The 22,961-nt window shown below is 43.0% G+C and overlaps 1 protein-coding gene and 1 long non-coding RNA gene across 3 annotated transcripts; one reads left to right on the top strand and one right to left on the bottom strand.

The window, feature by feature from the left end:
* Window positions 1-3,473: 3,473 nt before the first annotated feature.
* On the top strand, window positions 3,474-4,542 carry LOC123388662. Its single transcript, XR_006603141.1, has 3 exons — window positions 3,474-3,758; window positions 3,953-4,136; window positions 4,331-4,542. It is a non-coding gene; the product is annotated as an uncharacterized LOC123388662 (long non-coding RNA).
* Window positions 4,543-10,108: 5,566 nt separating this feature from the next.
* On the bottom strand, window positions 10,109-20,338 carry FAM111B (FAM111 trypsin like peptidase B). Of its 2 annotated transcripts, none has more exons than XM_004777630.3 (3): window positions 19,928-20,338; window positions 18,945-19,041; window positions 10,109-12,564 (listed from the first exon to the last, which is right to left on the bottom strand). In XM_004777630.3, the coding sequence occupies exons 2-3, from the start codon at window positions 19,023-19,025 to the stop codon at window positions 10,450-10,452; spliced, it is 2,196 nt and encodes a 731-aa protein (XP_004777687.2). In that variant the 5' UTR covers window positions 19,026-19,041; window positions 19,928-20,338; the 3' UTR covers window positions 10,109-10,449. The 2 variants fall into 2 exon arrangements, with proteins under 2 accessions (XP_004777687.2, XP_004777685.2); XM_004777628.3 differs by having other exon boundaries at window positions 18,945-19,111; window positions 19,928-20,336.
* Window positions 20,339-22,961: the final 2,623 nt, after the last annotated feature.

The following is a 22,961-nucleotide window of genomic DNA, read 5'->3' as shown; positions in this document are numbered from 1 at the left end:
TGCGAACAGATAACCTCATCTGCAGGATTCTCTTTGTTTTGTTTTGTTTCTGTTTTTTTAGAGAGAGAATGAAAGAGGTCCTGGGGGAAGGGCAGAGAGAGACATTGAGGCAGAATCTTTTTTTTTTTTTGTCTGTTTTTAAATATGTTATTTATTTGACAGAGAGAGAGATCACAAGTAGGCAGAGAGGCAGGTAGAGAGAGAGAGGGAAGCAGGCTCCCCACTGAGCAGAGAGCCCATGTAGGCCTTGATCCCAGGACTCTGAGACCATGACCTGAGCAGAAAGCAGAGGTTTGACCCACTGAGCCACTCAGGTGCCCCTCAGAGAGACAAAATCTTAAGCAGGCTCCAAGCCCAGTCCAGAGCCCAATGAGGGACTTGACTTCAGAACCCTGAGATCATGACATGAGCAGAAACCAAGAGTCAAATGCCTAACGGACTGAGTCATCAGGTGCCCCTGCACCTAATTTTTGAGGTTAATTTTTGTGCAAAGCCTTCTTGTAGGAAAAGATTATACATGGTTATACAAGATTATACATGAAGATATCTTGTTTTCCATTTTTACTTCAGAATTTATCTTAAAAGCCATTCCTCCTCTGTAAAAAACAAACAAAACTCAAAAATGTAAATAAAAATTACAGGTTCATCATACTTGACACAAGTTTCTTTTTTGGTTGCCTATTATAACTCATTCTTAATCACTGAAAGCGCTATAAATAAATGCCTGTTTCATAAATCAAGATATGTGATCAAGTTAAAATAAATTGGTGGTGGTATATAACATTTTATTGTAATTACTTTTTATAGTCATTTATAAATGGAGAGAGGGGCAGGGGATTCCTTGGCAATGGCCAGCCAGGCTGTTTGCTTTCACGGATGCGCTAACCCTTACATCTGCGGGTGGAAGGAGTCACTGCCCGGGGTGTGCCTGCTTTATTTAATACTCTCAATGACCCTGTGGGGAAGGTGTGGTCATCTGCCCTGAGTCACAAATCAAAAGTTTTGCAAGTATTTGCCCAGAAACATTCTTGCCAGGATTTAAACTACCATCTGAAGCTAAGGCCATCTAACTCCTTGTATTGAAAGGCTTCTATGGCTGCCTTTAATTTTTAACAGCGAAAGGCACAGCCGCTCACCTCTTCCTACATATTTTTTCATTTACGCAATCCTTTCTTCAACACATAGATGTGCAGTTACAATTTACAAGACCAAGTGCTGGATTCTATAGAGGGTGAATGTTGAGAACAGTCCTGCCATTAGGAAGGAGGAAAAGGTACACACATAATAGAATCTCCAACATGGTTTCATTCATTTAAAACACATGTTGCTTCCTGCTTCCAGAGAATGTACTGGATATTAGGGATACAGAGTTGAATGAATATGTTTCTCATATTCATGGATCCAGAGCAGTTTATACAATCTAGTTCTAAGCACAGTACTTTCCCAGGACATACTATACATGTCTGCTGCTTAAAGTTTTGTGAAGTTTTATGTAATTTTGCCTTAGAAAACATTTATTTTGATTTTCTGGGAATTAGGAAAACCCTAATTCTGTTTCTCTGATTTTGGAAAGTCCGGAGAACTGGAAGAACCTGATGATGAATGTGAGAAATTGTTCTCAAATCTCCACCCTGCCCTGTACATATACCTTTTGCCTTGACTTGCCTTGACTTCACAGTTCCTCCCACCTCATTAATGTCAGACTTAACCACCTGATTTGCTTCAGCCAGGGGAATGTGCACAGAATGAAAACTTGCCTGGCTTGACCTTGGGCACCACTGGATCTTTCTGTTTGCCTCTCTTTGACTTCTGCTACCGCCAGTTTAATAACATGCACCTGCTAGTACTACTTCATAATGTGGGGAGGTTTCAGTGAGGCAGTAGATGGAATGAGGGTCCAAATACACCAAATACACAAATACTCCATAAATGATAGGCGTTTTCATGTTTCTTTTTTTTTATGACTATCGTATAATTCTGCTTGGTATATACCTGTCTGCAAGGCTGTGCACTGTGTCAAAAGTGAACATGATTTCTAGGTTCGGGGAATATTGCTAAATTACTAATACAGAAAGAATGTACCAAATTACTCTTCCACCAGCAGGACAAGGTGATGTTAATTTCACCTTGAGGTCAAAGTGTTGAGCGACCTGGATTCCTAAATTCAGAGCCAGATCCTAAGACTCCAGATACCCCCAATATCTGGAGGGCATAACACCTGAGGAGGTAACGCCCTCATGGGGGTAGGGGTGGGGGGATCTGCTTAGACTTTTAGGAGGGTGCGTGCACCGCCCTAATTGCTGAGACTCCAAGGGGGAGGCTGCCTGCACACGGGGCTCATCCTTTCTCCGGGAAGAGCGGTATCCGTCGCAGTCCGCGCAGTCGTGGCCAGAGGCCAGAGCTCCTGAGCGCTGGGTACGCGCAGGAGACGCGTGCTGGAGTGCCCTCCGTCCTTCCTCCTAAAGAACCACGCAGAAACCCGCCGCCAGTCTTGGCTGGGCGGGCCTGAGCTCCAGGGATGGACGTTCCTTAACCACCATCCTCAGTACCCCTCCTGAGACTCGCACTTCCAAGGTGCGCTGTTTTACTTAAGGGCTTCCCGGCGGGGACCGTCCTTTGCACCTCCGAAAACCGGACGGGGTAGGATGGGAACCTTCATTCATCACCTGTGGCTCATTGGGGTTGCGTTTGACACACCTGAGTCTCATTTAATCTTCACATTCACCGTTTGGGCGGTGGGTGTGACTTTGTCTCCATTTCATAGATTAGGAACCCCTAATCTATGTTTGCTAGATTAAATTTGCTAGTTGAAGGGAAAGACAGATGTACCCTAGGATTTTAGTCTTAGAGCCTTACAGCCTTTTAGGACGCTGCAAAGACTTCGGGCCCCTCTTAGTTCCTTCATTTGCAAACCAAAGAGGTTGGCCTAGATGAGCGATTCCCCAACTTTAGTGTCTATAAGAAATATTTAGGGCAGGCTTTTAAAAGTGCAGATCTTGGGGCAGCTGGGTGGCTCAGCCCGTTAAGCGTCTGCCTTCAGCTCACGTTATGATCCCAGGGTCCTGGGATCCTCAGCAAGTTGAAACTTCAAGTCAGTTGTGCTTCCTTTCCGTTGCTCGCTGGGTTTCCGGGACCCCACCGCGACTCCGCCCTTCGCCCCGCTGTCCTCTCGTTCCGCCGTCCCCTTCTGTCCCTCCAGAATCCTCCCGCGGCGCCCGCAGCGCTGTTAAACCCGGAGCTGCGGGGCCAGAGATGAGCGCCTGCAGCCCCGCCTTTTTGGAAAGTCCCTGCCCCGGGAGCTGAGCCTCTAATAACCCCGCCCGGCGAGGGCGTTTCTTCACTAGGAGCGAAGTCCGGGCGCCGCCTGTAGGGGGCGCGAGAGGACGAACCTGAGAGAAAGGGAAGGGGGCGGAGCCAGGGCGAGGATTGACATCCTTCCTGCCCAATAGCAGCACAATAGGGAGGTGGTTTGCCCAACCCTCCCTTCCCCCTTCCCTGGGGCGGGAAACGGTTCTTCCTTCGCTGCGAGCTGGGCAAGCCAGAGACTTTTGCAGAAAGCTGAGAAGCTACGGTCTGGACGCTCCCGCTCAAGTGGTCCTTCTAGATCCGGCTGTTGGCCTAAATGTGCCAGAACTGAGGTTGGCTTGGCCTGCTGGGGCTGCGTTGCTGCCTCTCCAGTTTAGCATCGATCGACTTCACCTTGCTGAGAGTCAAGTGCCCTTTTCTCCATCATGATACCCTGGATTTATCGTAAACATGTAAAGGGATTCTTGGCGTGGGGCTAAGCTATCTGGTTTTGTTGTTGTTGTTATTTTAGGCCCAGGAATTTCTGGCCCTGAAAAGGAGGGAGCAGGCAGGATTTTAAAATATATTTTGTTACATAGTTTTCTTTTGTTAATCAAGATATAACATATTTGGAAGTTTGGTTCCTCAACCTTGGGTTTCTTCTCAGGTCTTTTCATAGCAGCAACAACAGCAAAAGCACACGGTAATTCCGATCGCAGCCACTTTGTTTCTGGAAGCCTGCCAGTTAATTTCTGTGGCCAGCCTTTCCTCCTTCACTGGCAGTTGGCCAAGTGATTGCACAACATCATGAGACTGACCAGAAGAATCTCTGGTCAGATTTCATTTTGAAGGTTTTTTTTTTTTTTTTTTTTTAGTTCTACTTCAATTGTATAACTGACTTTCACAATCTACAAGAAAAAAAAGAAAAGAAAAGAAAAGAAAACCCCGGCCAAAGCTAGCGTTCTGTGAAGGTAGATTAGCAAGTCTTCTCAACAGGGAGGTGTGGACCAGCCTCCCATATCCTCATCTTAGCTGTCCTTTGCAGGGTTGGGTGAAGCCTGGGAGGACTAAGCAGCAAAGACTGAAGAGCAGGAGGAGCCAACCCTTGGGACCTCATCTTTAACTGATTTGTGTTGTTCTACAACAATTACCTGTTGCGGTAGAGGTCCCGTGAATATGCTATAAGGTAGCCTTTACTCATTTCTTATTGACCTGTGTCTAAGAACTATAAATCTAGATTCTTTTTAAAAAGTGTATCCAAATAATAATAATTAAAAAAAATTTAAAAGTGTATCCACTCTTTTTGGAGTTACTAGAACTTTAAGTGTTTGCTAAAGACTTAGCACTGGGGATACAAAGAAGAATGTAACATTGTCCTAATCATCAAATAAGTTACAATCTAGTACCTGAAAAAGGTAAAAAGAGAGTTACAACTGGTGTGCTGTAACACAGAAATGAGGAAAGGCAGTGGTGGCATAGAGAGGGCTTCAGGGATGCCAGCACCCAGGGGGGACACTTGAGCTCTATATCCCAAGTTTAGATGTGCTTGTTGTGGCAAAGTCCCAGGGTCTCTGCATCTGACTCCTGCACATCCTAGTGATAAGCTTTACCGAAAATTTCGGTGGAAAACGCATCTTACTATAAGAACTTAGAACCACCTCTTGTCTGGGCTGGTTGGACCCACCTTTGGTTCAAAGGGATGGGGCAGGATCAAGTGGCAGGCAAGTTCAGCGGTACCATATGCTTTGCCTCCCAGGATTGCCACTGAGAGAGGCAGACTTCCTTTGCATGCTATTTAAAAACATACATTTGAGGATCTGATTCCCCCAACTGGAGCTCCTGTGACAATTTTTATTAGACATTTAATTACAGCAACAGGATAAGATCTGAAATCCTTACGTGTGTGGTGTAGCAAGAGGCATTGTGGGCTCCCAGGATTTGACAAGAGGTCTCACAGCTTTGTGGACATGTCTAAAGATATCCGTTTGGTTAGTTACACGTAACCCTTTGTTGCATTATTCCTTCTTTCAATTTCAGTAAATACCAAACAGGAAATGTCAGTCCCCATGGTGGTCTGGTAGAGAAAGGATGAGTCAAATGCTTAGAATAGAACTTAACTCCCCATTATTCAGATAATAATTAAGAAAGAAGGTCTGTCTCTCAAATAAACACGTTGGGCCCTTCAATTGGTGTATAAGTAAATAATCCTAATACATTTCTCATGTTAGTATTGGATAGAAGAATATGGTCACATTCCTTTCATCAAGTCTACATCTTGGCCATCTTTCTTAATCTATGTCACCAATATAAGTCCCTTTCCTTCTCTTTAGAAGTTCAAGATTTCATTTTTACATAGCATATTTTGTCTTGAAAAAAATACAAGACTCAGGATGATATAACCTTCCTCCAAAGAGACTTTACAATTCATTCTGGGCGATGGCTGGACTGGCATCCCTAGTAATCTCCAGTCACCTTAACCTAATATGGACTGAGGTGATTTCAAACTGACTTGTATCCCTGTGAAGGCTGAGACAACATCTGGAACATTTTTATTTATGAATGCAACACTTTGCATTCCAAATCCTGTGTTTACCAGAACCCCTACTACTTGATAGGACTTAAGCTCTAATTCTTGTGCCTTCTCAGCTTCATGATTGTCTTCAAATGTCTGGTCAGCTTCTCAGCCTCCCAGTCATCTCCAGAACTGGCAGGTGCCTCTAAGGTAAAATCAGTACAAACTACAGAACTGACCTGTTTGGGCTTCCCTCCTCACTGGGATATTGGTCCTGGACTTCAGTAGAATACTGCTTTGGTAGCTTCGTTGGCTACAGCTTTGATGCCTTCACACAGGCATTTCCTATTTTAAGTCTGGATTTTTCTTGTTCAGTGTGCCTCTCTGTGTGTGAGGGGGGCGTGGGAGAGTTGGTCTGAAATATCTATCTCATCTTTACTAGAACTCTGAGATTGATATTTTTATGTTACTGAATTCCAGTGGCAACCGCATATACAGATTGCCCTCTCCTGTTTGTGAAATTAAAGACATTCATTTACAAAGGATAGGGAAGTTTCATAGACTTGGTGTTATGGTACTTGGGAGGCTTCGAAGACATGGAAAATAGCAGCCCCTAAACTTGAATGACACATTCTCTTCGCTGCTTCTCTTTTGTCTTCTGGGTAAGAGAAAGATGACGTTTCCTTCATGGCCTATGTCTCACTGTAGAGGTCCTGCTCCCATATGTATTAGGGTTCTTCAGAGGAACAGAATCCATAAACATATATAAAATAATATGATTTATTATAGGCAGTTGATTCATGCGCTTATGGATGCTGGAAAGTTCCAGGATCTTTTAGGTGAGTTAGCAAAATGGAATCCCAGAAAAGCTGCTGGTGAAGTTCTAATTTGAGTCTGAAGGTCTAAGAACCAGGCAAGCTTGAGACCCAAAAAGAGCCAATGTTTCAGTTCAAGTACAAAGGCAGGAAAAAGTCAATGTCCCAATTCAAAGACAGCCATACAGGAAGCATACCTTGTTACGTGGGGGTCTCCCAAATAAATCTGTTCTATTCAGGCTTTCAACTGACTAGATGAGGCCCTCCCACATTAGGGAGAGCAAACTGCTTTCTTCAGTCTACCAATTTAAATGTTAATCTCATTAAAAAAAAAAAAATACCCTCCCAGAAACACCTAGAATAATATTTGACCAAGTATCTGGTCACCTTGTGGCTGAGTCAAGTTGATAATAACATTAACCTTCACACGAGAATTAAACTTACTATGATCTGAGGGTGACTAGCAAAAGGCATGGGAAAAAGTTTTTTACAAAGAGAATTTTCAAGAGTTGCTAAACTTTGCCATCCACAACCAGGCCATTTTGTAGGAGTGCATTTTAAAGGCTGATGAATGAGGATGGGAAATGATTTCTGGTCAGTTCCTGGTCAGTTTCTGGTCAGTGCTCAGTTTTAGAAAGCTAGTGGGAGTTATCCTGAATCTCATGATGCTAAGGGATATGAGGACCAGATATTGGCCCACAGTAAATGTAAGGCCAGACTTTCCTTAGAATCACCTAGGAAGTATCCTTGGCAAAAAGTCCAAACTGAATATAATTGAGCCTCTAGATTTAATCACCACTTACTGGAAATACAGGGACTCCAACTATACATTAAATGACACCACGAGGATGGAATTGCAAGGTGCAGAATGTGGAATATTCTACAGGACAAGTACGATCCACTTTACTCAATAAATACATGTCAGGAAAAGATAAAGGGGGAATTTATACATTAAAAGGGACTGAAGAGACTCCTATGGACCAAATGTAATGTATAGACTGGACTCTGATTTGAATGTTCCAGACGTAAAATAAATGAAAATTAAGAGCAAACTTATCACCTCACCATGGAACATGTTCCAGATTGCTCCTAAAAGTTAGGGAAAGCTATACACTGACTGAAATTATCTTTAAATTTCTGGAAACTTGTACTATGTTTTTTAAAAAAAGCTGCTTAACTTTTTGATTGTGGTAGTAATTACTCCAGTATATGTATATGTCAGAATTCATAGACTTATATACCAAAAGTGATGTATTTTACTATACATAAGTCCTAAATTATTATAACTGAACTTTACAGAAGAAAAAGAAATGGCCACAGAAGACAATAGAAAAGAACAACCTGAAGGACAAAATCCGAGGTTTTGAAGGACAAAGGTCAAGGCAATTCCAACTGCCATGAGCAGTGACCAACAATTGCAGTGACCTAAAATTGTGCTCCCTGCCAGAGCTGGGCACCCTGCACTTTCTGCCCAAGAGAATTTGATCTCTGCTACAGGACAGTAACAGTTGTGTTTTCCAATTTCTTTTCTGAATTGAAATTTTACTTTAAGAGGTTGGATTTTGGCCATACTCTGCCACAGTCTATTGGGTGTGTGAGTAGGGCGAAAGGGAACAGGCAGATTTATCTCTGAGCTATGAGAAGCTGCATCCAAACATGAAGGGAAGACATGCACGTCACCCAGAATTCTGGACTATCTTGGGGGTGGGGAAGTATGCTTTGTAAGTGGAGAGAAGAGTGTATATAGATACCAGAGAGGCTAGATGAGTGGGTTGACATGATAGTTCATCCAAAATCCATTTTTCCTTTATTCCAAAGCAAGAAAATTTAAGGCTGGGCATCTATCTGGTCATCCAGAAAAACACTACATTTCAAAGCCCAACTCTCAGCTAAGTGAGCTACATAACCATGTTGTAGACAATGGTTACCAGCAGCTGTGATATATGCATTTTCTAGATGGTGATCTTAAGAAGAGGTACACTCCCTTTTTGTACATTTTCGTTCTACTCCTGGCTGTTGTGTAGGTATGTTAGCCAGAGGTTTAGTGGCCATCTTTGACCTGACAGAGAAAACCTAATGCCATCACACCCTGAAACTCCCACAACCACAGAGGGCTGTATCTTTAGACTACCATGTGAGAAATAACCTCATTCTATTTTTATTTTGAAATTTAGCAGTTGTTCCTGTACCTTTCTAACACACATACAGATATAGAGTTTCTGAACCAACAATTTCTCTGAGATCTATGGCATTGGCACAACTGAGAGGCGATCACATATTTGGACAATCAAAGGCTAGTTGGTAGGAAGAGTGTATCAGAGATCTGTGCGGGTAAAAGAGTTTCAACTGAAGGGATTAATTGCTAGAACACTTTATAAAAAAGATGTAGTTATTTGTGAGGGCAGGGAGGGACAGAGGGAGAGAATGTTTCAAGCTGAGCACAGAACCTGGCATGGGGCTCAATCCCCTAACCCATGAGATCCTGACTGGAGCCAATGAAACTAAGAGTTGGATGCTTATACCAGTGAGCCCCCCAGGCATCCTTAGAACATCTCTAGAATGACAAAAGCAGTGGGAGGGATTCAAAGGGCCAGCGCTGGAATGGAGTTCAAGAATTCACCCTCTTAGTTGGAAACCAGGGATCAGGAAGGTGAATGAGGAAGCTGTTAAAAATGCCTCTCCACACTATCAAAGTAAATGACCAGACATTGCAATACGGATATTTTGGCTGCTGCTACTGCCTGCAATCACTCTTCAATACACATAAAGCTGAGGACTGGACACTGACACTTAATGGTGGCCAACACTACCCTCTTTAGACACTCATTTCTCTATGACATTGTTTGCCAGAGAGAAAAGATGGTCTCCATCTTATTTCTATCTCCCAATAAGAGGCAAGTGCATCTATTTTAAAGAATCTGACTTACAATCTTAGTTGCAAATTAGAGATATTTATTTTCTTCAAATTTCTATTTAAATTCTAGTTAACATATAATGTGATATTAATTTCAGTAGAGTCTAGTGATTCATCACATACATACAGCACCCAGTGCTCAACAAGACAAGTGCCCTCCTCAATATTCATCACCCATTTAGCCCATCCCCCACCCATCTCCCGCCATCAACCCTCAGTTTATTCTTATGGTTTGTTTCCCTCTCTCTTCTTATTTTTCCCCCTTCCCCATACGTCCATGTGCTTTGTTTCTTAAATTCCACATGAATAAAATCATGGTATTTGTCGTTCTCAGACTCATTTTGCTTAGCATAATACACTTTAGCTCCATCCACATTGTTAAAAATGGCAAGATTTCATTATTTTGATGGCTGAGTAATATTCCACTGCAAATATATACCACATCTTTCATTTCTGTTTTTTTTTTTTTTAAGATTTTATTTATTTGAGAGAGAGACAGTGAGAGAGAGCTTGAGGGAAGAGAAGATCAGAGGGAGAAGCAGACTCCATATGGAGCTGGGAGCCAGATGTTGGACACGATCCTGGAACTCGGGGATCATGACCAGAGCAGAAGGCAGTTGCTTAACCAACTGAGCCACCCAGGTGCACCCACATCTTCCATTCATCAGCTGATGCACACGGGCTTTTACCATAGTTTGGCTATTGTTAGCAATGCTGCTCAGGTTAACAATACACATCAGGGTATATGTGACACTTGCTCAGCAAGGAGCCTGCTTCTTTCTCTGCCTCCAACTCCCCCTGCTTGTGCTCTCTGAAAAATTTAAAAAAAATAAAAAGAAAAAGAATATTCATTACACTTTAAGGAAACAGCCCCCAATACTCTAAGCTATTGGCATATTTTCTTGAATAAAACATTTTTTTTCCTAGTGTTCCATGGGTACAGTCTGATGAGACTGAAACAACTCTTGTTTGTTATCGTTTTCACTATGGTTCTCGTTGTTCTCTTCGATTAATAATTTATACAACCTCTCATTCTTCTGTTTAACATCACAAAGAATTGAATTAATAGAATAGCCAAATTCAATAATGGCATAGTCTCTACCTCCATGAGAATAAAAATGCCCAACAGTGTGCATAGCAACTAATTCACCAGATGTATTAAACACTGGGGAGCCAGAGGACCCACTGGAAAAACAGGTATCATAGCTAAGTGTGTCAGTGTTACAGACTTCTGTTAGGAAACTTCTTTGTGTGAACATAGAGAAAGCATTGTAAGTGGCAGCATGGGGTGCTACCACCTCATCTCGATGCTGTTCTGGGTACCTCTCTAACCGCTGATTTACAGGAACCACAGCACAGCCATCTATTTTCTTGACCTGGCCTTCTGGGTGACCAATTATATAAATCAAACCACTAGGTGGTGGAGAGGAAATTCGTCTAAACAGGCCTGGAGGAAATCCATTTCCATTTTTGCTTAGCTTTATAATGGCATAATCTAGAGGACCATCAGACACTTCAAACCATGGCTCAAAGTTATACCAATCAACACTGTTAGGGTGGAACCTTTTATATTTAAAAGATACCTTTGCACATTTGCTTATTATATCTGGCCAAAACCTTGGATCTGTGCCTACTCCCACCATAAAATGTATTACATGCCGACAGGTGAAAATATAACCATGATTGAAGACAAAGCAAGTAGCATTCCCTGTGATTCCATTATTGTCCCATGTCATGAACCCAACTGACTCACTAAGATGGAGAAGATCTTCACAGGTTGCAACTGAAGTAGAATTTTCAGTCACTTTTCCAAAATACTTTTTATATACGTTGAACTGTTGAAAGCTTGTCAGTTTGGTTCTCTTCTGTTCATCCTGAAAATACTTTCTCATCCAAAGTGCTTCCTCCTTCAAATTTGGGTATTGATCCATTATACTTTTGTCCAACGATTGGCAATTCTTTAGCCAGAGGTCAGTTGCTGTCCTCGGGATAGCTAGCTTAATAACATGCTGCATAACCACATGAGGCCTTTGCCTATGTCTTGAGTTATTCTTCCCGTGTCTTCTGTTTAAACTATTACTATAATAACTCCTAATCCTGGCAATTGTGCGTCGTTTTTTACCTGCAATATCATGTGCTAGATTCTGAGGTGGGACGATTTTTTCTCTGTTGGCCTCTACATCTTCAGTCTCCCCATCTGTCTCTGGTTCATGTTCTTTGATCTCAGACTGTATCTGATTCCTGGGACTGGTTTCATTGGCATTTTCATTCTGTTTAATTTTTTTAGGGGTACCTTTACTGACATGTTTCTTAAAAATGTCCATTTCTAAGGTTTTTCCAGATACTTCATCCACCAGGGACTCTTTTCCATGAATTTTCTGATGACCTTCCCTTACTTCCCATTCAAATTCGTCAAGGTCGGAACGAAATCGGCTATCCTTGAGTAGAGCTTCTTTGATAGTCTCACCCTTGAAGGCATAGATACAAAGTGTACTTCTTTTTTCGTAAATTTCCTTCATCTTGAGAATCTTCTTCACACTCCTTCCAGCAGAAGCCACATGAAAAAGAATGCATTCCATGTTCGGATTTTCACACTGGCGTAATATCTGGTCATCTTCCAGGCCACTCTTTTTTGGACCAGGTGTTATATTAAAATGGGCATTTTCAGGTAGGCACTTGAGAGGCATTCCTAAATTTACATATCCACCTATCGTATTCTTTTCATAAACAAAGATGTTCTTATTAAGATGCTTCTCCATCCTTTTACTGAAATTGTCATTTGCTCTCAGGGCTGAGTAGATATTCTCTGTGGGTTCACCATGTGCTGTAAACACACTGAAGTCTGATTTCCCGGAGGGTTTATTGAACGAAAAAGTAAAAAAACATTTTTCCCTGGTGTTCAGGTCTGGATTCTGAATTTCCACAGATGCTTTATGCTTGACTTCACTTTTTAGCTTAACGAGACTGCTTCGTTCTTTACTGTCAGAGAGAGAGTGAGCAGCAGGTGAGCCAAGACGCGTCTGCGTCAAGACCGTATCCTTAAAATAGGAAAGACCAAGAACTTAGTAAGAACCACCTTTAATAATAATGTTGCATGTTTTTCTACTTATAAAACTAACAGACAGTGTGAAGAAGAAGTGGATAATAACATGGATAATGAATAATGGAGAAAAAATACCAATCATTACTCTATCACCAGAGATAACCATTCTACATGTTGTTTTATTTGTTTCTATGATTTTACAAGCACACAGAAATCTTATGTTCTTTAAATTGTGCTATGCTGCATGAACTTCCTCTTTACTAAGCAACCTGCCACTGACTGACATGTCATGAAATATATTTGTATTTAATGACATTATATGCCATTAAATAACCTCTGAAACAATTTGAGGGGCCACTGGATATGTCACTGTACAGTAATTTCTAATTCATTCTTCTCTTGCTGGATACGTAAGACTATTTCCCAGTTTTTACTACTCTAAATATGACAAACATTTTAATACATAAAACATTTTGTCGGAATGTTGTAAACAGAATATTTCCCTAGGCCAGTTTCCCAGCTGTAGAAATACTGAGTAAGGTTACAATGTACTTCACAACATCTATGCTGCCAAACTGCTTTCCAGAGAAATTGTATCAATTACTCCTGCTCCTTCTCCACTTGCTGCCCCCAAAGACCGACCACATGGCTGACTCTTCCAAAGGATTTCAGTACTATTATCTTAAATGTCTACCAATTGATAGATCAAATGCCATTTAATTTGACTGTTTGACTGTTTTTAAAATCTGTATTACTTAATAGTAAAGCTGGAGTTATTTAATGCACCTCTTGGACAGTTGAAACATCGCCTTTCAAAAATTCCCAACAAGTATCTGTTTAGTTCTACTCTGTATTTCTTTAAACAGCACTAAGGAAATACATGATATACTAAAATGACTGATAAATCCCAGGGCGGGATAGATATACAAGAAAATACACATGGTCATATTCAAATAAATGTATGTATTCAAAAACATATACACACAGAACCCATTGGCAATAGTCTGGGAAAAAGCATTGATAATCTGATGGCAACAGGAATGAAAACCAAGTACATAAGTGAAAAACATGATAGCACAGGATTTGGTAGATCTTGGATGGGAATTCTTATGGACTCTAAAGGCTTGGACCCACTTTATATGAACTGAGGACTAAAGCTGAAGACAGTAAACTCAGGAGGGATGGAGGGGCTTGGTTTATCTGGGAGGCCAGTGCTACTGAATGAGCTCTGGTTTCAGGCACAGTGAGTTTCTTCCTCTCGTGGTGCTTTCTTTTCCTTCCCATTTTCAGCTACTACTTACTCTCCAAGTCTGTATCTGCAGCAGTGTCCTCTCATTTGAATTTCAGATATTAATACGGTGTTTGGTCCTTGACATCCACCCCTGGATACATCAGAGGCATTTCACCCTCAACACTTTCCAAACTGAAGTCATAAACCTTACTCCCGATCCTTCCCTTCTTGCTGGGTTTCCTGAGTCTGTGAACAGGGTCACCATCCACTCAACCACCCAGGCTAGCACTCTGTGAAGCACACTCAACTTCTTCCTTTATTTTAATGCTTATATACCATTTAGAAAAACTTGCAATACATGTTACGTGCAAAAGCAGTATAGGACATCTCCTGACAAACATCTCTGTATCTAAGTCCCAGATTACGAAATAGCATATGACAATTTATAAGAAGCTCCTCTTTTACCTTATATATCTCTCTCATTCTTAAAGACACTCATCCTGAATTTGTTTTATTTATTTATCTAACAGAGAGAGAGAGAGAGAAAGAGAGAGAAAGAGTACAAGCAGGGGGAATAGAAGAGCCAGAGGGAGAAACAGGCTCCCCACTGAGAAGGCAGCTTGATGCAGGGCTAGATCCCAGGACCCTGGGATCATGACTTGAGCCAAAGGCAGAAGCCTAAGCCACTGAGCCACCCAGGCGCCCCCTGAATTTGTTTTAAACTGATAATTTGTTTACATTTCTTTAGGTACATAAACATATATTGTTAAAATAGAAGTACCACACCGTATGGTTGTGCCTTGTTTTAATTTTATGGAAAGACATCCTATTAAGTTTGTTCTGCGATTTCTTTCATTACTTTTCTGAGACTAATTCTAACTAATGGAGTCTTACATTCACTTCTTTTTTTAAAAAAATATTTTATTCATTTGTTTGGCAGAGAAATAAAGAGCACAAGTAGGCAGAGAGGCAGAGGGACAGGGAGAAACAGGCTCTCTGCAGAGCTGGGAGCTGGATGCAGGACTCGATCCCAGGACCCTGGGATCATGACCTGAGCCGAAGGCCATGGCTTAACTGACTGAGCCACCCAGGTGCCCTCCCACGTTCACTTCTACAGTTAAATAGAATCCATTGAAACAATTAACTGTGTATGCACATTTAGGTCATTTCCAGGTTTTTTTCTACTAAAAACAGTGGTTCCATTCTGCTGTGAATATCATTGAATGTTGCCTGGTACACATGTGCAAGAATGTCACTCGGGGGTAGGAGTGAAACTCCTCCAATTTAGGATCTCTGAATACTTCCCTTTATTAAATACCACCGTACTATTTACAGAATAGTTGTACCACCTTGCATTTCCCCCAGTGGATAGCAAAAATCTCCTTAAATCTGCATCCTCGTCAAAAGACTGTACTGCCCAACTGTCGATGTTTGCCAACTTGCAGATGTGAAATGGCATCTTAATTAATTAGTTTAATTACTAATGGAGTTAAACCTCTTTTCGTGCTTCTGCCTGTTCACGTCTTGCCTATTTTTCTATAGGACTATTTTCCTTTTGATTTTAGAAAATCCTTTCTATACTCCAGATACAACTTGTTTACTTATTATATATGATAAACATATACTCTGAGTATCTGGCTTGCTTTTTCATTCTCATTAGGCATCATTCGAGATAAGAAGGCCTTAGTTTTCTGTTGTCAAGTTAATCATTCTATGTCATAAGATTAACTTTCATGGAATTAATCTATTTTTTTTTCTAAAAAGTGTAAAGGCTTGCTTTTTCTAGTCTAGTCTTTCATCTCAACTTTTTTTTTGGTATATTTTGTATATTATTTTTACATATTTACATATTTACAATATTTTGTATATACATGTATATATGCATATATACACATTTATACATATGTATGTACATATTTACAATATTTTGTATATATATTTTTTGTATATGGCCTGATGGAGGTTTCAGTCTTTTAGAAATTTTTGCTTCAGAGATAAATGATTTTCCCAGCACTAATATTGAATCGTTCACCCTTTCTCCACTGATCATAACTGCCAGTTTTACCATATGAGAGTACAGGCTGAACTCTGCACCCCCTGCCCCAAAGTTGATGTGTGGAATTCCTAACCCCCATTACCTCAGGATGTGACAGGGTTTTTGTAGTTAGTTTAGATGAGTTCATACTGGAGTAAGGTGGGTCCCTACTCTATTCTGACTCATGTCCTTTCAAAGAGGAGAAACTGGGACAGAGAGACAGATGTACATAAAAGAAAGACCATACGAAGAGACACATGAGAAAGATGGCCACCCACAAGCCAAGGACAGAGGTCTCTGATTATTCCCTCAGAGCTCACAGAAGCTGACAAGCATACTGACACCTTGACCTTGGGCTCTGAACCTCAAGAGCCATGAGACAATAAATGTCTGATGTTTAAGGAACCCAGTTTGTGGTACTGTGTTACAGCAAATCTGACAAACTAATACAAAGACATTTTCATATATTTTATGGTTTGTCTCCATGCTCTCTGCTCTGTTCCAGTGCTACAGTTTTCTATGTCTGGCCAAATACTCTCTTAATTAGTACAACCTTATAATAAGCATTCATATCTGATAGGGACACTCTCCTCACTTTACTCTTTATACTCATAAATGTCTTGGCTATTGGTCCTTTGTTCTTCCATTAACTTTTAGTCATCTTATTAAGTGCCTCAAAAATACACTGTCACACTCCTAATTGAGATTATATTAAATCAATATGTGAATTTAAGATGAACTGACATCCTAAGTATGTTGAGCTTTCCTATTCCTAAGTATCTTATAGTTCAACATCAATTTAGATCTCTTTTCATTGTCTTCCAATAAATCTTATAATTTTTATCCAGAAAGATATATAAGTCATTTCTTATATTTATTCTTAGGTAACTGATGGAGATGCCCAACAATATCTACCCTACCCAAGATGTCAGACTCAGGTGAGATGCACTCACTGTGAGTGAGGGTCTGAATTATGTATTTTATATATTACATATTTTCATTACTTAACTTTAATTAAGTTGAAGTTAAATTTAAATAGCCACATGTGGCTAGTGGCTATCACTCTGAACAGTGTAGCCATAGGAATTTCAAGATGAATAATTTAGCCAAAATTTTAAGTTAAAATCTCCTCTTTAAAAATTCAAGAATAAAACCTGTACACACTTCTTGACATACAGAACGAAACCCAAATCCTTAAGCATGGAGTGTAAGGACTTAAAGGATACTGCTTCTCTTTTCCAAAAATCCACTGCACAGGGCGCCTGGGTGGCTCAGTGGGTTAAGCCTCTGCCTTCGGCTCAGGTCATGATCCCAGGGTCCTGGGATCGAGCCCTGCATCAGGCTCTCAGCTCTGCGGGGAGCCTGCTTCCTCCTCTCTCTCTCTGCCTGCCTCTCTGCCTACTTGTGATCTCTGTCTGTCAAATAAATAAATAAAATCTTTAAAAAAAAATCCACTGCACAGCTCTGCCATTTCGTTACAACTATAAATGTCTACAGAAATGAATTCATGCCAGCTCGGGGACAGGCCTTGCTTGCTCAAGTGTCTCCTTGAGCCACATAGTTTGGTATAGCAATGGTGGAAAGTTACATGCCAAAGGAATTTTTCTCAGCGTCCCAGGATGGACTCACGATCTAAATGGCAGCGAATGCAGGTATGCACTCTGAAATTACCCAAGTTCTGTTGTCACCACGCAGAAAACCAGCCAGAAGACAGCATGAGAAGCAGAGCATAGTGATGGGAAACATAAATGAATCCTTGAAACAACCGCGTGGTGCTGCATTGAAACTCAGCCCAGTTCTCTGTACTTTCCTGACACAGGGACCATGAATCCCTTTTCTTTTCTCACAGGGTTAAAAATTTCCCCTTTTGAAACAATACTATATAAGCTAAATAAATACTTCACCATAAGGAGTATCCAACTATAAGGGTATCTCAGATCAGTGTTTCTCAAATTTTAATTTGAGAAATTGTGAAACATCCGGGGGTTGGGGTCTTGTTAAAATGCAGATCAGAGAGGTGTCATAAGCTCTCAGGCAAGATCAGTATTGCTGGTGTGTGTAGATCACACTTGGCATAGCAAGGCCACAGACGTCCTGAACCTGGTGCAGCACTGTCTCGTGGAACTTTCCTCAGTGATGGAAATGTTCTACACCTGTTTGTCCAATGTGGCGGCCATTACCCACACATGGCTACTGAGGACCTGAAATGTAGCTAGTGATTAGAAGAAATTAATCTTACATTTCATTTAATTCTAATTCAATGAACCCGTTTCATTATTTCACAATTAGAAGATTTTTTTCCTGAGAAAAAAGTTCTGATTAAAATAAAGCCTACTGGAATCTCCTCAAACTATTTTCCCGGCATTATTAGTTACCACATTCTTGAGTTCTTCCGTATCATCAAGTCTATCTAGACTGCTTCCAGATATGTCTTCATGTGTGTATGACTTGACTCAAATATTCCCTCATGCTGGATACACTTCCCTGGTGAAATTCTATCATCCTGTAAGATCTGTCTCAGATGAAACTGCTTGAGTGTGAATGAGGCATTCTCCTCTCTGCACTCCAAAACACTTGTTTGTATCTTGAGTCAGTATTATCATTTTGCATGTTTTGTGTTGGCCAAAAACCAACTCTGAAGTCTGACTGCCTGAATTCAAATCCTCACCATCAAGTTCATCATTTTTGCAACTTTAATAAAGGTGGGTTTCAGTTTCTTCAATTTTGAAAAAGGGATGATGACAATATGTATTGTTTTATTAAATGTTGAATGAGATAATCCACAAGAAGTTGTGAAAATAATTTCAGGTACACATTAATTTCTCAATATGTAGTAACTGTATTATTTTGGCCTGTCTGTCCTTCTGATATCAAGCGTCTACAGTGTTTTTTAGTCATCTTGTTGTCTAAAAAGGCACACTTTGCACTACTAATTCATACACTATCATCTGGTTTTGCACAAGTATTTAGAGATGTGACCTTCCAAATATACTTTCCACAACACAGAGGAAGGACTTCTAACCACCATTCTTCATCAGCTTATCCTCTACCAGGATCCTAATACTGTGCTATGGTTAGAATATGCTGAGTTGTTAAAAAGGAGACATACCTTTGAATCTTCAGGTCTGCGACTCTGGCCATTTTCTGTAGCAGTGAATGACTTGTTCTCTTCAGGCTTCATGGAGTTCATGATGACTTCTAAGGAACTATGACTCACTTCTGTTAGTGGCCAAGTCAGAGAAACAAGAAGTGGATTTCCTTCCCCACTTGTAATGACTAACAACAAAGGAATGACAGGGCACGTGAAACAACTTTCAAACACTGGATTCCAGGCAGTGCAGAACAGTGATCTCCCATCCCTCAGAGAGAGAAATCAAATGAGGTAATCCCTATGAACATCTAGCTTTCCTCCTGGGGAGCATTTCCAGACCATATCTCAGGGAAGGGAAACAGAAGACTGGCAGTTTCCTTGAGTTGAGAAGACAAGTTCAGGATCATGGGAGGCCTCAGTGGCTGGAGTTTGTGGGGCAGACTACTAGAGAGGAAAGAGCTACAGCTACACACAGAATCGGAGATCTACAAGTGGGTGCCCCTTGAAACCTCAGTTGAATATTGGTCGGTCCACACATGTGAGGAAGCTACTGGAAGCCAGGGGAAGAACCAGCTAAAGGAAAAGCCTAACAGTTCTGAGGCTCACACAGGCCTGAGAAGAGTTCTGTGAATTACCCCTCTGGGCTTGTTAAAAAGGAAGCTATCGGACCCTACCCTCAAAGATCATGATTCAGTGGCTCTGGGCAGCAGTTATGCTATTTGACCTGCCCCACCCGCCTATTCTCTCCCCTCAGGATGCCCGGGCACACAGCAGGTAGCTGAAACAGCTTCCTAGCTGATCTCCAAGTGTCTTTCTAGGAAGAAAAGTCTTGATCTTTGAGGCTGGGGGGGGGGGGGCTGAAAAGGGGGTTCCCACAATGGGAGGCTGCTTATCCCATATCCCCAAAACCTCTTGGCTCAGGACCAGGTCCTTTGCCTAGTGCTCTTCACAACCGCCCTTTAAGAACTCCACGTCCGACTGAGGACCCAAGCACCACTCACAGATGCGTCAAGAGTGCCCACGCAGTCGGTGGCCGCTGTCCCGGGATTCGCAAAAGCTGGGAAGATGGGGCTGGGCCGGCTTCCCGCGGGAACTCTTCCTTCGGGGAAAGTGGAAGTGAGCTTTCCGCGCGCTCGTTCAGTCAGCTGGCGGCGAGGGGGCGGTCTGCTCTCATTGGCCAGGAACACAGCCACTTCGGGAACCCATTGGCCGAGTCTGGCCACCGAGGGGGCGGGCGGTAGAGGCTGGGAGTGGACCCAATCCCCCGGGTGAGGCCCGGGGCGGGGGAGATTCCCGGAATGAGCCCGGGCGTGCGCTAGCGGCCTGTCGGTGCAGCTCGGTCTCGCCCACGCACGCAGTGCGCACCCTGTCCCAGGGCCAGCATCCTGATACGTGGCCGACTGCGCAGTCTTCTCCCGCCCTCCCGCCTCCGCGCCTCTGCGGACGGGCGGGGAGCTGGGCGGGCGCAGGCGGGTGCAGGCAGGAGTGGGAGGAGCAGGTGATTTCCGCTCTGGCGCGGCTGCCTCCACGACGGGTCCGCGCGGTGGGAGTGCGAGCCCGCGTCTGGAGCAGCGGGGCTAACGTTCGGCCTGCGGGTGGGCGGTGGCGCGAGGATCGTGCCGGGCGGGACTTGGCTGCTGCTGCCGACCTAGTACCTTCGTGTGTCCAGCGGACAAAAGGGCCCAAAGCGGGCAGTAGAGCTCCTGTGGTCCGTGTAGTGGACTCGGAGCCCCCAGCAAAAGAACCAGCCTCGCGCAGAGGCTACTGCACTCACTCAGGCCAAAGCAGGAGGCCCAGGAATCTGAACTTCTCCCTAAGTCTCCAACCTCTGTGACTTGCGGGAGTCTTATTTATCAAGGACCTCTTCGAGGGAAATACCCGCAGCGGGGACCCAGGGACCACCTGCATTTCGGGTTCTGGGGCCTGAAGGTGGTTGATCACTTTAGTTCAGCCCCTATTCCCAGCGCGCGGTGTTTTGTACTTGATTTGAGTCTCGTGGGATCTTCGCAGTCACCCATGGAGTTAGGTTGGCTTTTGCACCCATTTCACAGATTAGGAACAGGATAGTTTGCCTAAAACCTAGTTGGGGGTGTGGGGCACTGGAGGAGTTTAGAGTGGCACAGTTTCTTGCAGGGAGACCTTGGGCAAGTTCACTCCCCTCTTGGGGATCTTGATTCCCTATTTGTAACTTCGACCGGACTGCCCCTTTGTGATTCCCCTTCCATTCGTGTCCCAACTTTTCATTTGGGTGGCTTTAAAAACCGCCGAAACTCAGACCAGGTCTTCGCATAGTGCATGATGCATCATCGAAGTTTATGATGGTCAGCTTGTCGAAACATTTCTCAGCTGCCTCGGTGGAGATGCTGACTCGCTAAGGCTCGAGTGGCGCGGTGACATGCATTTCCCAAGAGGTGATGCCAGTGCTGCTGGTGGCCATCTCTAAAGCCAACCGTTACTTTCACTGACCCAAATGTACACTGGATATTTACAGATACTAACTAGTTTTATCCTTTATTCAGTCATAGGAGGCCGCTACCATTATCCCCATTTTAAAGGATAGACATAGAGAGACATTAAGTAATTGTCCTAAAGACAAACAGCTATTTGCAAAGCAAAGATTAAGACCCAAGCAGGCAGGCACGGTGTCCTTAGCCCCCTACCACTGCTTCTCTGTTTTCTTTCAATCAGCTTCCTGAACCGGGGCCCTTCGCAGTACTTTCTGGCCCCTGCTTCCCTCCAGCCCCGCTCTCCATAGCCCTCGCTTTTTCCTGTGTGGCCCTCCCTATGCGCCCGCTGGCTTTCGTAGGGGCAGGTCCTGGTGACTGCACAGGCCGTCCTCTTGCAGAACCGCCCAGGCAGGCGAATATTCCCCCACACCAGCGAAAGCCTCTCCACCGGGGCTGGAGTTCCGAGCACCGCCTGCAGAGGGCGCCAGAGAACGTGCCTGATGAAAAGGGCGGGAAAAGGGAAGGGGGGGGCTGGGAAGAGGGTGAAGATTGACACTCATTGTGGCCAATGGCAGCGTGGTGTTGGTTTACTCACTCTTTCCTTTTTTTTTTTTTTCTTTTTTTTCTTTTTTTAATTTATTTTCTGCGTAACAGTATTCATTGTTTTTGCACCACACCCAGTGCTCCATGCAATCCGTGCCCTCTCCAATACCCACCACCTGGTTCCCCCAACCTCCCCGCCCCTTCAAAACCCTTAGATTGTTTTTCAGAGTCCATAATCTCTCATGGCTCACCTCCCCTTCATTCTCTGTCGCCCAAGAGCTTCCCATCTCTTTAGGAGGCTGCGCCTGTGGGACGGAACGGAGAGGTGGGACTAGCTTATGCCGTGTCAGGTATTCTCTGAAAGTACATGGGCCTGCCCAAGATTGCTCTGGCTCAGGCTGGCTGAACCCTCTTTTTCTAACTTGCCTTGGTCTCATTCAACTAAGGTCCACTTCACCAGTCTCTGGTGCCATCACTCTGGGTCCTTGGAGGTTTTGTGAACGGCTTCGAGGGAGCAAAGCCAGCCTGGTACCTGTCATTGCCTTGACAGCTAAGTATTTCTGGGTGCTGACAATGGGGAGCAGAGTGTGTGGGCATGGGGGTCAGGAGAGCAGAGTGGGAAGTGTCCGATAAACAACAGGTATTGAAATTTGAAATTGTCCAGAGCAGTGCCTCATTTCCTCTTTCTGCTTAATTCATTTCCTGTTTCACAGGTTAGGAAACAGGGTAAGTAAATTGCCTAAAGGTAGTCCTTAGAATGACTTTCACTCCTGTCAGATGCCAAACCCAAAGTCCTTTATTGTGCCAAGACTGCCTTTGTAGCATTTCAACGCATGCGGGTTCCTTGAAACACGTCTCCATATGGATTCAGTCTTCTATCTGTCCATTCACCATTTCCTTTCTTAGGGACCCATATGCAAGGCGTGGATCTAGTTGGTGTTGAAAATACAGAAGAATGGGGACTCTGCTGTGAAGTAGAGGAGAAAAAGATGTACGCAGCAATGAGAAACAAAGGCAAAAGAAACATAATTTAAATTAACATCTC

Source organism: Mustela putorius, unplaced genomic scaffold (assembly GCF_011764305.1).
Source record: "Mustela putorius furo isolate JIRA1106 unplaced genomic scaffold, ASM1176430v1.1 tig00000127_pilon_pilon_pilon, whole genome shotgun sequence".
Classification (NCBI taxonomy): Eukaryota; Metazoa; Chordata; class Mammalia; order Carnivora; family Mustelidae; genus Mustela; species Mustela putorius.
Note: the sequence above shows the minus strand (reverse complement) of the source record. Positions and strands in the feature narration are given on the sequence as shown.

Excerpts from the sequence above, each read along its gene's own strand:
- FAM111B (XM_004777630.3), bottom strand. The coding sequence starts at position 19,025 with ATGAACTCCATGAAGCCTGAAGAGAACAAGTCATTCACTGCTACAGAA. Across the intron at positions 12,565-18,944 it reads GCAGACCTGAAGATTCAAAG|GATACGGTCTTGACGCAGAC; the intron begins GTATGTCTCCTT and ends TCCTATTTTAAG.